The sequence below is a fragment of the Somniosus microcephalus genome, chromosome 6 (assembly GCF_052327205.1).
Source record: "Somniosus microcephalus isolate GS21.2 chromosome 6, FLI_Smic_1.0, whole genome shotgun sequence".
Lineage (NCBI taxonomy): Eukaryota > Metazoa > Chordata > Chondrichthyes > Squaliformes > Somniosidae > Somniosus > Somniosus microcephalus.
This window is the reverse complement of record NC_140992.1, coordinates 28,201,304-28,217,446: the sequence shown is the minus strand read 5'-3', so window position 1 is coordinate 28,217,446 and position 16,143 is coordinate 28,201,304. Positions and strand designations below refer to the sequence as shown.

Sequence of the window (16,143 nt, the reverse complement as noted above, 5' to 3'; positions counted from 1 at the left end):
TCATCCTGGCTGAGCAACTGGCAAGGGCACAGACGGAGGGAGAGAGGGCCGGGATGGGCCAATGGACGTCGCCAAATCTGACCATACGCTGCCAGGGTTTTCAGGCAGCAGGTCTCCTACCTTACCATGTCGGAGGAGCAGTGTCTGCGAAGGCTCAGATTTGGTAAGGATGTTGTGACTGAGCTGTGCCACCTGCTTGCTGGGGATCTGCAGCCGCGGATACGGTGCAGGACCTCTCTGTCGGTGGCCGTGAAAGTCACTGTTGCGCTCAACTTTTACACCAGTGGATCGTTTCAGGCAGCAGCTGGGGACATATCTAATATCTCTCAATTTGCGGTGCATTGCTGCATCCGGCAAGTTACATCTGCCCTCTACAAAAGGAGGTGCGAATTCATCACCTTCCCTGTGACCCTGGAGAAGCAGGGGGAGCGCGCACAGGGCTTCGCGGCTATTGCGGACTTCCCCATGGTGCAGGGGGCCATTGATTGCACACACGTGGCTTTGCGGGCGCCATTGCAGAATCCGGAGGAGTTCCGCAACCAAAAGGGGTTTCACTCCCTTAATGTGCAGCTGGTCTGTGATCACCGGCAGATGATCATGGCGGTGAACGCACAATTCCCTGGCAGCAGCCATGACGCCTTCATCCTGCGGCAGACCTCAGGCTGACCACCTTGAGGCCCCGGCTCACCCACGAGGCTGGCTTCTGGGCGACAAGGGCTATCCTCTCTGCCCATGGCTCATGACCCCGCTCCGTTTGCCCAGCACCCTGGCAGAAGAGCTTTACAACAGCAGTCATCAGGCCACCAGGAACATTGTGGAGCACACAATTGGTGTGCTGAAGCAGCGTTTCCGCTGTCTAGACCATTCGGGGGGCGCCCTACAGTACTCGCCGGATCATGTGGCGCGCATTGTTGTTGTCTGCTGCATGCTCCACAACCTGGCCATTCGACGCACCCAGCCAATGCCAGCCGACCCTCAAGGTCCAGCAGAGCAGGCGGACGAGGAGGAAGAGGAGGAGGAGCATGCGGGCGAGGAGGATCAGGAGGAGGAGGAGGAAGATGGGAGGGCTCCAGAAACTGGAAGGGCTGTTCGTCAGAGGCTCATAAGGACTCGGTTCTAGGCCCCTCGGACGGAATGGTGGCTGTGATTCGAACAGCACCCTCCGGTTCGCTGTAAGCCTATGAAGGCATCGATGAATGTAAATAGTGTACGGGTCGATTGTAAATAAAAAGTTTTCTTTATTTTCAAACAAGTGCTTCCTTCCAGCATGACAACGTAATGGCAACAGAAATCATAACTAACAAACTAACAGATAACTGTGTGGCAACCCGGCAAAACTAACCAAACCATAATAAACAAACACAACAGGTGTGGAGTGCCTTAAAACTGGAAAAAGAGACGTCTTAGCACCTCCCTCTACTGGTGACCCCTTGATGGAGACCGACTCCTCTTACGAGGTCGGCCCCTTCCCTCCCTGCAGCTCCTCCGTAATTGTACCCCAGTGGCTGCGTCAAGGCTGGGGGACGCCTGCTGAGTGTCTGGAAGCGCTGAAGCCCCTGAGGGACGGCCTGGACGACCTTTGGGCTTGGAGGTCCCGCAAGCAGGCTGCTCCAACTGGGCATGTCTGCTAGCAGTGTGCCGTGCAGATGGTGGCAGCTGCTCTGCTGACGTGCCAGCGGTGGCATCAGGACTGGTCACATGCAGAGAGAGGACACCTGCACCGCTGTCAGCCGACACACTGGCACTCTGACGGTGCCGCACCGGATCATCTGCCGCTATCGACTGCTCCACAGATTCGTGGCCTGCTGTGGTGCTGTAAGGGCCTGGGGTGATCCTGCCTGATGCAGCTACGGTGGCAGCAGTGAGTGTTCGCGTGGCCTCAATCTGCGTGTGGACGAGGCCAGCAAGTGACTGCGTGGCAGCAGTGAGGACCTGCGTGGCAGTTGCCAGTGCTTCGGAGAAGCCATGAACAGTCCTTTCCACTTCTTCCTACAAGGCCGGAACAGTCCTTGCCGCTGTTTCGGACAAGCCCTGGACAGACCTTTCCATTGCTGCCCCGAAGCCCTGGATAGTCCTTTCCATTGCTGCCCCAAAGTCCACCACACTCTTTGCCAGTGTGTCGATGGACTCGGGCATCCTCCCCACTGCAGCCATAAGCTCAGTGTGCCTGAGCCGGGTCTGGGCGCTCATTTCGGCAAGGCACCGCACCTCCTCTGCACTCTGTGCAGCAGTCATGGTGGCCTGCCTCGCCCTCCGGGGAGACGGCCCCCGAGTGTCCCTACCCCCCGCGCATTGCTGCAGGCCGCTGGTCCCTGCAACTGGCTCATCAGAGCCCCCCCCTCCTCCCCTCAAGGGAACTACTATCCCCAGTCTCCACATGCGGTGGCTCCCCTGAGGCTGGCATGGATGGTCCAGTTTCCTCCTGGTCGTCGCCTCCAGAGGCACTTGCACTGGCAGCTTGAGGGGCCGGCACCCAAGCTGGTGATGCAGCATCTGAAAGCAGGGAGGTTGAAGAGTGGCTTTAGCAAAAGGACAGTTTGGCAGCAAGGGATGCAACAGTGCGGCAATGCTATGACATGGGTCCACATTGAGAAAGCATGCTGGTGGGGGAAACAACTGAAAGGTGACAGCTTTAAGCTGCTCCTTTCGGTTCCGTGCCAGCTTGGCCTGCAGGGCAAAGGACGGGAAGTGATGTAACATGATGCCCTGAGTTATCTCATGCCCCCCCCCCCCCATGGTGGAACATCCCTTACATGATGCCCTGAGTGATGTTCTCATGCCCCCCATGGTGGAACATCCCTTACATGATGCCCTGAGTGATGATCTCATGCCCCCCATGGTGGAATAGCCCTTACATGATGCCCTGAGTCAAATGTGGATGTGTGTGACCAGAAAGGGCCATGGGTGCTTGCTGACAGATGGCCATTGGGGTATCGCACACCCTGTAGCCATAAAGTCAGGTGCTCATGGAGGGATGCATAAGTTTACATTAACTCCACTCACCCTGACGACCCGAGTGAGGTCGTTGAATTTCTTCCTGCACTGGACAGGGCTCCTGGTCGCCATGCTGCTGGAGTTGACCCTCTGAGAAACATCCCTCCAAGCTCATCGGTAGTCCTTATGATTAGGCCTCCTGCCATTGTCTGGGTATAGGACATCTCGCCGGCGCTCCACTGCGGACACCAATTCCTCCAGAGACTCAGTGCTGAAGCGCTCTGCTCTCTGCCTCACCCTCTCCACCTGATCCAAGTTTTTTGCACCAGAGAAGGGCCTGCGCCGATTTGCAGGCCTACAAGGCGCAGAGTGTGGATGCTGGAGCTGCCTGACCCACCCCTTTAAGAGCTGGCCGGCGCCTGCAAGTCTCGTGGTCATGGGTAATTGAGAGCACCTGCGCTGCGGCTGGACGCCCCGATATTGGGTTGTGCCGGCATGTTAGCGCCTTAGGTGCCCCGTGTAACGCCTGAACTCGCGCCTCAATCACCTTTGGGGCGCTGCAACCCAATATCGCACGAGGTGTCGATAAGTTGCGCCTGGCTATAAAATTTGCGCTCTGCCAATTCTAACGCCCCAAGCGGGGCTATACCCAATTTCTAGGCCAAGATGTCTTACTGCAATTATATAGAGACCACACCTGGAGTATTGTGTACAGTTTTGGTCTCTTTATCTAAGGAAGGATATACTTGCCATAGAGGGAGTGCAACGAAGGTTCACCAGACTGATTCCTGGGATGGGGGTAATTGTCCTACGAGGAGAGATTGAATAGACTAGGGCTATATTCTCTCGAGTTTAGAAGAATGAGAGGTGATCTCATTGAAACATACAACATTCTTACAGGGCTTGACAGGGTAGATGCAGGGAGGATGTTTCCCCTGGCTGAGGAGTCTAGAACCAGGGGTCACAGTCTCAGAATAAGGGGTCGGCCATTTAGGACTGATGAGAAATGTTTTTCTTCTCGGTGGTGAATCTTTGGAGATCTCTACCCCAGAGGACTGTGGAGGCTCAGTCATTGAGTATATTCAAGTCAGAGATTGATAGATTTTTGGAAATTAAGATAATCGTGGGATATGGGGATAGTGCAGGAAAGTGGAGTTGAGGTAGATGATCAGCCATGATCTTAATAAATGGCAGAGCAGGTTCGAGGGGCTGAATGGCCCACTCCAGCTCCTATTTCTTAGGTTTTTATGAAAGAGGAGGTAGTTGAGATACTGGATGGACTAAAAATTGATAGAGGAGGGAGGTACTAGAAAGGCTGGCTATACTTAAAGTAGATAAATCACCAGGACCAGATAGGATGCATCCTCGGATGCTGAGGGAAGTAAAGATGGAAATTGCGGAGGTACTGGCCGTAATCTTCCAATCCTCCTTTGATACGGAGGTGGTGCCAGAGGACTGGAGAATTGCAAATGTAACAAACACCCATGTTCAAAAAAGGGTGTAAGGATAAACCCAGCAACTACAGGCCAGTCAGTTTAACCTTGATAGTGGGGAAGCTTTTAGAAATGATAATCCGGGACAAAATTAAGTCACTTGTACAAGTGTGGATTAATTCAGGAAAGCCAGCACGGATTTGTTAAAGGCAAATCGTGTTTAACTAACTTGATTGAGTTTTTTGATGAGGTAACAGAGAGGGTTGATGTAGTGTGCATGGACTTCCAAAAGGCATTTGATAAAGTGCCACACAATAGGCTTGCCAGCAAAATTGAAGCCTATAGAATAAAAGGGACAGTGGCTGCAAGGACACAAGATTGGCTAAGTGATGGGAAACAGTAGTGGTGAATGTTTTTTTTGGACTGGAGGAAGGTATACAGTGGTGTTTCCCAGGGGTTGGTATTAGGACCACTGCTTTTCTTGATACGTATGTAGTAATGACTTGGACTTGGGTCTACAGGGTACAATTTCAAAATTTGCAGATGATAAATTTGGAAGTGTAGCGATAGACTTCAAGAGGATATAGACAGGCTGGTGGAATGGATGGACACTTGGCAGATGAAATTTAATGCAGAAAAGTGCGAAGTGATACATTTTGGTAGGAAGAATGAGAGGCAATATAAACTAAAGGGTACAATTCTTAAAGTGGGTGCAGGAACAGAGACCTGGGGGGTGTATGTGCACAAATTACTGAAGGTGGCGGGGCCGGTTGAGAAAGTGTTTAAAAAAGCATATGGGATCCTGAGCGCTTTAAATAGTGGTATAGAGTACAAAAGCAAGGAGGTTATGATGAATCTTTATAAAACACTGGTTCGGCCTCAACTGGAGTATTGTGTCCAATTCTGGGCACCGCACTTTAGGAAGAATGCGAAGGCCTTAGAGAGGGTACAGAAAACAGTTACAAGAATAGTTCCAGGGATGAGGAACTTCAGCTACGTGGATAGACTGGAGAAGCTGGGGTTGTTCTCCTGAGAGCAGAGACGATTGAGAGGAGATTTGATAGAGGTGTTCACAATCATGAGGGGCCCAGACAGAGTAGATAGAGAGAAACTGCTCCCATTGGTGGAAGGGTCGAGAACCAGAGGACACAGATTTAAGGTGATTGCCAGAAGAACCAATGGTGACATGAGGGAAAAAAATTTACGCAGCAAGTGGTTAGGATCTGGAATGCACTGCCTGAAAGGGTGGTGGAGGCAGTTTCAATCGTGGCTTTCAAAAGGGAATTGGAGAAGTACCTATAGGAAAAAAATTTGCAGGGCTACGGGGAAAGGGCGGGGGAGTGGGACTAGCTGAGGTGCTCTTGCAGAGAGCCGGCACAGGCTTGACTCTGACTGTAAAACAGTAGCCGCTGAAGTTCCCTAGAATAATGTTAAGATCTATGAGGATGAGAGAATATAGCAAACTATATTTTGATTGAATCATGGTAATGTCTCTAATATTGGGACAAGCGACTATAGCCCTTGCATACTAGTTTTCTGTGCTACATGTTTCTTGTATTTTACAGTTTAACATTAAAATGTGTCTAATGTATGTCAGTGTGATTATAATGTTGTAAGCCTTTTATATTGGTCAATGCGAACTTTGTCACACAATGGACTAATCAGATCATTGCAGCTCATTATTGGCTGCCACGTGGTTCCCAGTTTATCTTCCACACTAGATATTATTCCAGTTCTTGCCTTGAATATTCCAGCTCTGGCTGCTGCTGTCCTCCCACTGAGGCCCTTCTCAAGGACTTTACTTCTTCCTTTTTGTTTTGGTTTTTAGCAGTGCCCTGTCCTGTACTCTGTTCTCCATCTTCATGTTGCTCAACCTGGTTTTCTGCTCATCATCTAGTCTCTGAAATAAAAACAGAAAATGCTGGAAGTACTCAGCCGGTCAGGCAGTATCTGTGCAGCGAGAAACGGAGTTAACGTTTCAGGTTGATGACCTTGCGTTGGAACTGGAAGAAGTTAGAGATTTAACAGTTTATAAGCAAGTACAGAACCAGGGAAAAGTGGGGGCAAGAATGAAAGGGAAGGTCTCTGATAGGGTGGAAGATCGGAGTCATTAAATGACAAGGGATGATGGTACAAAACAAAAGGGGGTGGTAATTAGCTCCTCGAGACCCATCTTTTGTTTCTTTACATCTCATTACCACCCCCTTTTGCCGTGTACTATTATCCTGTTTGTCATTGTCACTCCTGCCTTCCACCCATCTCAGATTTTTACTTTTGCTCTTTCCCCTCTCTCCTCCTGTGCTCTTCTCTCCCCCACCCCCCACTCTTTCCCTGGCACAGTACTTGCTCATGAACTGTTAAATCAATATCTTCCAGTTCTGACGAAAGGTCATCGGCCTAAAATGTTAACACTCTTTCTCTCTCCAGAGGTGCTGCCTGACCTGCTGAGTGTTCCCAGCATTTCCTGTTTTAGTTTCAGCTTTCCAGCACCTGCAGTATTTTGCTTTTGATCTCGTCACTGCTGGCTCACGCCCAGCCGCTCCAACAGAGCGGATTCTGTAATTTACTTCCTCGGGATACTTGCTGCCATCCTGTTGATTCTAGTGCCTCCCGAGGTTAGGCTTTGAGCTGATACTCCCTTCCACGAGGCCCTCACTGCCTCTCCACTTGGACCCTCTCCATTTCCAAGCTTCTACACAGATCTGCCTTCCCTTCATCTGACTTTGCTGGAAACACTGCCCAACTTCCTCAGTCTGTAACTAATGAATTGGGCAATCAGCTAGCTAATGGGTAAAAGTTTATATTTTCAGCATGACTTAGTTAAGCCAATACTATGTATTCCTAATAATTCAGTCAGTTTTGTGCTTAAAAATATTTAATTATCCAATAATTTTAATTAAGCAACATAAATAATGCAGCAAAGTGAGAATTTAGTGTTAAATGAATTACCAGGTAACTATAATTAAGCGACTGAATTGAGAGTAGACTGTATCAAGGTTATAAATGGCTTGTCGAATTGTATCAAGTTGACGTAGGTGGCTTGAAGAGAAACAATACCTTGGAATGATGTATGAAATGTAATTTCCCTGGAAAGTTCAAACATGCATTTTTAATGCGCCATAATAAATCTGAAGTTACTGACCGATGGGAAATGTTAATTCTTCAAAGGACCATAAATAACCGTCGATTTCTGACAATTGGGAGATTATCAAAAGACCTGACGCACACATTTTATTTAAAATTGTACTTCAAGGTTGCTAATTATAAGTAGTTTTATAGAAGATTAAGATTATCTTTTATTATAATCTTGTAAAATATTTAACGTTTCATTTAAGTCAAAGGGATAAATTGGAGGAGCTCTTGCGTGGACTGACCCCACGAAAGAATGACGTTGGTGATGCTATGGTGTTCTGCCTGAATCATGCGGAGGCTGCTGAAGAAATTGTGGAGTGTATCGCAGAATCTTTGTCCATTTTGAAGACTCCGTTGCCTAAAAAGGTTTGTGCTGTCCAACTGTAGTAGATATTACATCATCCTGAAATCCTTTTGAAATATCCACTTTTAATATACCAACTGATTTTGGCTGCCAGGATGCAGGTTTTTTTTTGCAGTACTATCTATAAATTCTCGCCATTGGCTCCGTCACTTGCGTTATACTTACACTTTGGCCTGGATTTTCCGGGGGCCTATGGCTGTAAGTGCCCCTGAAGTTCCAGTTTCAGCCTGACAGATCTTACGGATGTGCAAGAAATGGACTTTCGCTGGTGTATAATTGGGCTCTTTGCTCAACTACTGCCCACCGAATACCCATGCAACTCTTACGCCTGGTAAAAGCAGGCATAAGGCTGCCTTTTACCAGCATAAGGGTTTAAATCAAAAATATTTTTTAAACTTATTTAACCATACAAAAACCCTTAAAATTAGTTTAGGTTACTCTTGGCCACTTGAAAAATTAATTTAAAAAAAAATGTTTAATTAAATTGTATTTTAATTAATTTTGAACATGTGGTGATTTATTTTTATTTGTGCCGTGAAAGTGTGTTTTTTAGGGGATTCCCATTATGCTGATGGGGATTCCAGTACAGAATCCCCATAAGCATATTCTGTACTGGAATTCCCCCATAGGCATAATGGGAATTCCCCTTTTTGATTGGCCTGGCCCACGTGATCCCAGGGACGCTTGCGAACCGCATGCACCCCTGGGATATGCCTGCAGGCCTAGGACCACAAGAGTCCGAAGGTACGGAGGCACCAGGTAGGTGCGGAGTTTATTTGCGGTTTGGAGGCATTTGCCCGCGGGGAAGCCTCTGACAGCAATTTTCAGCCCTTTGTATGTGACCAATTTACTTGGCTCCTAAATGATTATTAGAAATTTGTGGATAAAAGAGCAGCTACTTCATGATGCACAATTGGCCTCCAAAGTTATTGTTTTGGAAAAGTCAGCAACGTTTTTACTTGATGGCCAAAGTAATCTGGAGTCTTGCTTGTTTGCAAGGTGAGTTTGGTATTCATTTTATCTGAAGAGATTAAACAAATGAGTACAATCTATAAGGTAGATGGCCTCCTGAATGCATTGACAGTTGCAATGGTTTAAACTCTTCCAGAAATGCTGCTTAGGTAAGACAATGACCAAGTTCTAGTCCTCAAGATGCTTCTTTCGACAGCTTAAGAGAATTAATGGGGAACATTAGTGTCTGTTAGCACTTTCATCAAGCACACTGTATTTGTGTCACAACAGTACATTTAAAACCAAACAGATCATTTTGAAAGTGAAGTCACAATTTTTTTTTTTTTATTCCAGATTGCCAGGCTTTATTTGGTGTCAGATGTATTGTACAATTCTTCTGCTAAAGTTGCAAATGCCTCGTACTACAGAAAATTGTAAGTATCCATTTTGTGTCTTGTGGAATGGTTTTAGTGAATAATTAAATGGGAAGCTATGCTTCCCGGATATGTTGTTGAAATGAAATGCCCTGTTTTAAAGTACTGCAACAGCATCGTGCATTTCTATGGCGCTGCTCGTGTGCAGCAGATGTTTGAGAGCTTCATGTAGCAGTGGGGAAAAAAGTAGATGTCAAGCAGGAGGAAGAAAGACAGGATAGGAGTTTGGAGCTGCTGCCAAAAGCATAATTCGTGAAGCGGGTTTTTTGAAATTGGGGAAGGAGGTGTGACTGGCAAGGGAATTTAGGGAGTGAGTTCCAGATGGGAGTATTTTCTAGTAATCCCTAGGTTATAAAATTGCTTTTGGTATAATACCAGTTGTACAAATCCTTCTGGGCTTCGATCAGTATTGTCTTCATTGCCCTTTAGTCTTGTTAAGAAAAACTCTTGCATGCTCACTTTGTAGGATATAGTATATATCCAGCAGACGCATCTGCCAATACATTCTTTGCTTCAGCATTTGTGCATTGTTGGGTCAGGATCATCCATTGAATAGTCGTCATGTATCTTGTATTTATCTTGCAGGAACTTTAACGCAGCAGTCAAACTTGCAGTTCTGCTGACATTTATGAATATCAAGAGAGCAGACCTTTTCACAGCCATACAAACATGTTCTAGCACAGTTTTGTGATATATTTAAGATGTTTGATATGGTTTCTCGACTGAGGGACATGTGACGGCATTCTTGAATATTCAAAGCTGTTAATGTTGTGATGAGCTTGGGTATATATTAAACCCAATTTATGGCACAGATCTGATTTTGGACGTGCTTCTGTGAATTTGTTTTATTTTGCCTTCCTTGGTAAAACCACCTAGTTTATGGTGGGCAGTTTCACCAGTAGCAACTGATGTAGTGTTTCTATAGCTCTGGAAAGTTGAGTCAAAATAAAATGAGCATGTACCAGCCACTGTAAGCATATGCAAGCATACTCCTGCATGAATAATGGGCTTTTTTTGCCCAACAGCATTCAGAGACTATAGAGGAAGAACTGTTCTGTATGTTACAACGCTTATATATTATAATTGGAACATTACAAATGAAGTTTATCATAGGGCGAGGGGGCACAGGTTCAAACTAACAAGGCAAATATAGGACTGATGTCAGGAAGTTCTTCAGAGTAATAGAGTGCAAAATCTTTCTTATTGGGGCGGGGGGGGGGGGGAATGTAATGAATGGTGTTGAACTAGCTAGGGTTGAGGCCGAAAAATATTTTGGAGTGATAATAAACTCTGCACTGATTCTACTGACTGTGTCCAGCTTTTGCAGAGCAGCGGAAAACAAAGCAAACCGAATTCCAAGCTATATTGCCAAATCTGGTCAGGGTCATCATACTGAAGCTGTGTTGTTCTCTGGTCAGGCCACACCTTTAATACTACGTTCAGTTCTGGGCACCAAGGCACGATGGAAAGATCCAAGTCATGGAAGAGGTGCAGAGAAAGGCCCTGAGGATAGTCCTGCATGTCAGAACTAAATTATGAGTTAGAAAAACTTGTCTTCTTCAGCGTTGATAGAAGACAGATGAGAGGAACTGTAGAAATATTTAAGATACTGAGTGAAATAGAAAAGGTTAATCCTGAGCCCCATTTAAAGTTAAACCATGACTACAAGACAAGGGAACATAGATACAAACTTAGGGGACCGTTTTTTTTGTCTTAAAATACTCCTGTGCAGCGCCTTGGGACATGTTACTACGTCAAAGGCGCTATATAAATACTAGTTGTTGTTGTTGACATAGATACAAACTTGTGGAAGGTTGGTCATCAGGATGTTGGGGAGCACGTCACACATTGATTAATATCTGGAGTGATATTTGGGTCGGGGCGGCAAAAGCTCTGAAATAATTTAGGAGATAGTTAAATGCCCTGATGAGCGATCATAGCTTTCTATGGAAAGATGAGCTGGATGTCCACCCTCTTCTGTATGTATCTTTGTGATCAATAGATTTTCAGGTAGGTATTGAACGTAAAATAAAACCTTGGTAGGTTCTTTCCAGACCGACATGGCTAGGGTGGACTGGTGCCGTCTACATCTATTGTGGTGATATGATTAGTACAAGTAGTGTAGCACCAGTATTTAAAAGAAAAAGCAAGAGCTAGCCATCTTTGACTTTCAGCACACAATCAAAAATAAAAGTGATTCTGCTTTTTGGCATAAAATTGGCAATTTATTGTAGCCAATGAACTTCGTGTATTTGGATCCTCTTTGCTACTGTAGATAAGTTATAAATCACATCTTTCCCCAATCCATTGAAAGTTGACCAGTTCCACATGCTTTTATGCCCTCTTCCTTTAAGACCCTGCTTAAAACCCACCTCTTTGATCAAGCTAGTGGCCATCCTTCCTAATTACTCATTCTTTAGCTGAGTATCCATTTTTCCTCATGTTTCTGTGAAGCGCTTTAGGGTGGTTTTCTACGTAAAACGCATTATATAAGTGCAAGTTATTGCATTTGTTACTTCAACAACCCATACCAGTTCTTAATTGGAAACTTTCAGCATTTGATTTATTTGGTTGTTAAATGAGCTGGAAGCTATCTGTACTTGATAATTATATACCCTGCAACAGCTTGTTTCTTAAGATGTTGGATTAAAAAACTTTTTAAATTGAAACTTCTCAAAGAAAAATGTTTATGCTGATCATTTTCTTGAGGTATGTGTATGTATTATAATGGTGGTGTTGTCGTCACCAGCACCGTTTGTTCATGCAGTTTAATGATTGGCCCTGCATGTAGGCATTTTATAGGTTTAATTTCCTTTGTGCACAATTTTTAGTGCACTGTTTAATATGTCTGCAAATTTATGTCTGCATTTTTTAACACTTTTATTCTGTGTTTAAAATACAGACAGAAATTCTACGTGAGAATTGTGAACTAATGTGATTAACAATAGAGCACGGAGGAAATTAAACCCCAGATTGTTTCACATTCTACTTGTAATTACATCAAAAATTGTTCTCCGAGGCAAGGACACCACACGTGCAAAAACAAATCTTTTGCACAGAAGCCAAAATATATAAATGTTTTTGATGTGTGAGACACATTCTTCAAAATACAAATTTATGATGCCAATGAGACCTTTTAAAAGGGGAATTTGAGCTATTGAAGGGTATTAGACTCTATGGTCAGAATTGTTTGCCAAAATGTTGAATTTAACTATCTCATGGTATGTCTAGCATTTTGTTGTGTGAATAGTGTGAAACATTTTATATTTTTAAGCATGGGCAAAAGTTAGTAGATATGTTTCTGCTTGGTTTGTTTTGGCACATGTTATTTCTGCTTCTCTTGCAGTTTTGAATCTAAGCTGTGCCAGATATTTGCAAACCTTAATGCAACCTACAAGTCAATACAAGGTCACTTACAGTCTGAGAATTTCAAGGTAATTACTGTAAACCATTTGCTTTTATTGGTCATAGTTGTTTTGAAATGTCATGAACGATCAGGTTACATAGATGTACTTAGGCTGCCAAAGTGGGGGGGGGGCATCATTACTACTCCGGTCCTCCTTTTGGACCTTTTTGCTTGCTTTATTTCTCGACAGTTAATTACAGTATGTGTGTAGTTTAACTGTTTGTGATGCTGTATATTAAACCTTTCAACTTACTTTTTACTAGGAAGTGGAAACTTTTTATCAACTTGGTCTTCAAATTTTATGTAAAATAAATTAAGATTGCTTATTCAATCCCATTTAATAATTGCATAATTTTTAGAATCAATTCTTGAGGTTCTGCCAGAAGCTGTTAAATTATAAGGACGGGCACTGTTCAGATAGTCAAGCTATTTTTGTTGACATCCATCATTTCCTGTTGTATTTAGGGACTTGAAAGAGCATGTTATTATCTAAATGGAGAGAAAATGCAAAGTGCTACAGTACAAAGGGATCTGGGGGTCCTGGTGCATGAAACACAAAAAGTTAGTATGCAGGTGCAGCAGGTGATCAGGAAGGCCAACGGAATCTTGGCTTTTATTGCAAGGGGGATGGAGTATAAAAACAGGGAAGTCTTGCTGCAGTTATACAGGGTATTGGTGAGGCCACACCTGGAATACTGCGTGCAGTTTTGGTTTCCATATTTAAGAAAAGATATACTTGCTCTCGAGGCGGTTCAGAGAAGGTTCACTCGGTTGATTTCGGAGATGAGGGGGTTGACGTATGAGGAAAGGTTGAGTAGGTTGGGCCTCTACTCATTGGAATTCAGAAGAATGAGAGGCGATCTTATCGAAACATATAGGGCCAGAAATTCCAGGCCAGAAGCGTGAGTACGGTCGGCTTACTCACGCTTCTGGCCGTTGGAAATGCCGGCGTTCAGCATGAACAGCGCATGCGGGGAACGCCGGCATTTCCAGACCTCGAGCGCGTGCGACTGCACAGGCAGCGCTTGCGCAGTGAACTTCGTGGATTTCATTCATGAAATCCGTGAGGGTAAGTCCTTAGAAGTTACACTTGTAAAAAGCAAGTGTAAAGTTGTTCATTGGCTGCGGAGGAAGATATATTTTATCGTGGAGCTTTTGAAATGCAATATTTTTGTTTGGGAAAGGGAGGGAAGTTATTTTAAGAAATTTTAAGTAAGTTTTAAAGTTTAAATTTTTTTTTTAAAAAGGGTTTTCAGAACGGTAGGTAGAAGGAGCAATTGTGGCTGTGTGAATGGAATGTGAGAATGAGTTATGTATGTATGTCCACATATATTCCTTTACGTATATGTATGTATGTTTTATATTCCTTTACTAATGTGTATGAATGTGTATGAATGTATGTTTTTAATTATGATTTTCCAATAAGTTACTTTCTCTGAAAGTCACAATTAAATAATACATTCATACACATAAATAAAGGAATATATACATAACACGCAAAGGAATGTATACAGACATACATACTTTCAGAAGCTCCACGATAAGAAATATCTTCCTCCGCAGCCTGTGGAGCAACTGTACCCATGCTTTTTTCATGTGTAAGTTGTAATGACTGGACCTCACTGAAAGCATTAATGAAAGCGGCGAATTATACTGCGCACGCGTTCTGCCTCTGAACCCCTTCGTTCAGAGGACAGGAAATGCCGGTTTTCCCCACATGCACTGTGAATGCTGAAAACCGGCATTTAATCCGGCCAGATGCGTAAGTACCCCGACCGTACTAGCGCATTTGGAAGGGAATTACTGGGCCAACATTTTACATGTCAATAAAATAAAAAATTTAACAATTGCACGACTTGCCCCCTCGCATCTGCGACTGAGGGCCCAAGGAGGTGCATTGCGCAAGAGGTCATCATCGTACGTATCCTCACACTGTTCCCTTTGGGGGACTGTATGAAGTGGTGGAAGGATTTATGGCCATGATTAACGCTCATTCCGTGACCGTAACCATCTTTGAACCAGCCATTAGGGTGGTTAGTCCTATGGCGGGAGGGTTTTACGGGCTCCCACAACCCATCTGAGGGGGGGGGGGGGGGCGCCACCAACACCCACGGACGCAAGTATCCCGCTGGATGTCCACCCAGAATTTAAAGTTGGAGCTCCGACTCCACTTGCCGGGACTGTCTGGAGTGGGGTTCAAAACCCTACTCCTTCTGGCCCAGCGGCGGGGATGCTTACTGCTACGCAAAAGGCCCACTCCGCACAAAAGGTGACACCCATACGTTTCCTGCGCCTTTTCCCTCCCCGTGACTGGAGCCCTATGCTGCCATTTCACGTTGCTAATTGGATTGGGCCTTTGTCATAGCGGTAGGATCCCCGCCGCTGGGCCAGATCAGGGTAGGGTTTCGAACCCCGCTCCAGACAGTCCCGGCAAGTGGAGTCGGAGCTTCGGCTCTAAATTCTGGGTTGACATCCAGTGGGATATTTGCGTCCGTGGGTGTGGGTGGCCCCCCCTCCTTGTATAGCTTGTGGGAGCCCGTAAAACCCTCCCGCCATAGGACTAACCGCCCTAATGGCTGGTTCAAAGATGGTTACGGTCACGGAATGAGCGTTAATCATGGCCATAAATCCTTCCACCACTTCATACAGTTCCCCAAAGGGAACAGTGTGAAGACACGTATGACGACGACATTGCTAAATAAATAAATGGAATTTAAAAAATTCTTTTAGGGCTTTTAAAAGTCTTTAAATTGCTTTAATTCTCTTTAAAACTACTTCAGATTACTCAAAATAATGTAAACATTTTAAAAAGTTTATAAAAGTTACCAAAATCTTCAAAAAACTTCCAAAAACCTATTTAAACTGCTGCTTTGCATGTAAAAATCCTTAGCAGCTTGACAGAAACATTGGGGGCGTGTCCAGTGAAACTGAGACCTCAAGGGGCGTGTCTCACTTACACTGCACGCTCCTGGCTTCGCGCTGGCTGCACTCCTGGGCGGTGTGACGTCATACGCTGCCCGGGAATGTGCTTTCTATTTCTGCAAGTTCAGGCGCCCCAGAAGCTGATCGGCACGAGCGCGGGGTAAGTGCAAATACGGGGCTTGCACGCGCTGCAAGCCCCGTTCTGGAATTTCTGGGCCAATAGATTGTGAGGGGGCTTGATCAGGTGGATGCGGTGAGGATGTTTCCACTGATGGGTGAGACTAGAACTAGGGGGCATAATCTTAGAATAAGGGGCTGCCGTTTCAAAACTGAGATGAGGAGAAACTTCTTCACTCAGAGGGTAGTAAATCTATGGAATTTGCTACCCCAGAGAGCTGTGGAAGCTGCAACATTAAAAAATTTAAAATGGAGATAGACAGTTTCCTAGCAGATAAGGGAATTAGGGGTTACGGGGAGAGGGCAGGGAAGTGGACGTGAGTCTAGATTCGGATCAGCCATGATCCTATTGAATGGCGGAGCAGGCCCGAGGGGCCGTATGGCCTACTC

At 45.2% G+C, this 16,143-nt stretch overlaps 1 protein-coding gene across 7 annotated transcripts in view; it reads left to right on the top strand.

Moving 5' to 3' along the window:
• Window positions 1–16,143, top strand: part of u2surp (U2 snRNP-associated SURP domain containing) — a 99,084-nt gene that overhangs the window by 66,901 nt on the left and 16,040 nt on the right. For all 7 annotated transcript variants that reach the window (XM_085989877.1, XM_085989875.1, XM_085989874.1 and 4 more), the window contains 3 exons: window positions 7,703–7,865; window positions 9,169–9,248; window positions 12,595–12,682. In XM_085989877.1, coding sequence (XP_085846003.1) covers window positions 7,703–7,865; window positions 9,169–9,248; window positions 12,595–12,682 — 331 coding nt within the window. The remainder of the gene's footprint in view (window positions 1–7,702; window positions 7,866–9,168; window positions 9,249–12,594; window positions 12,683–16,143) is intronic.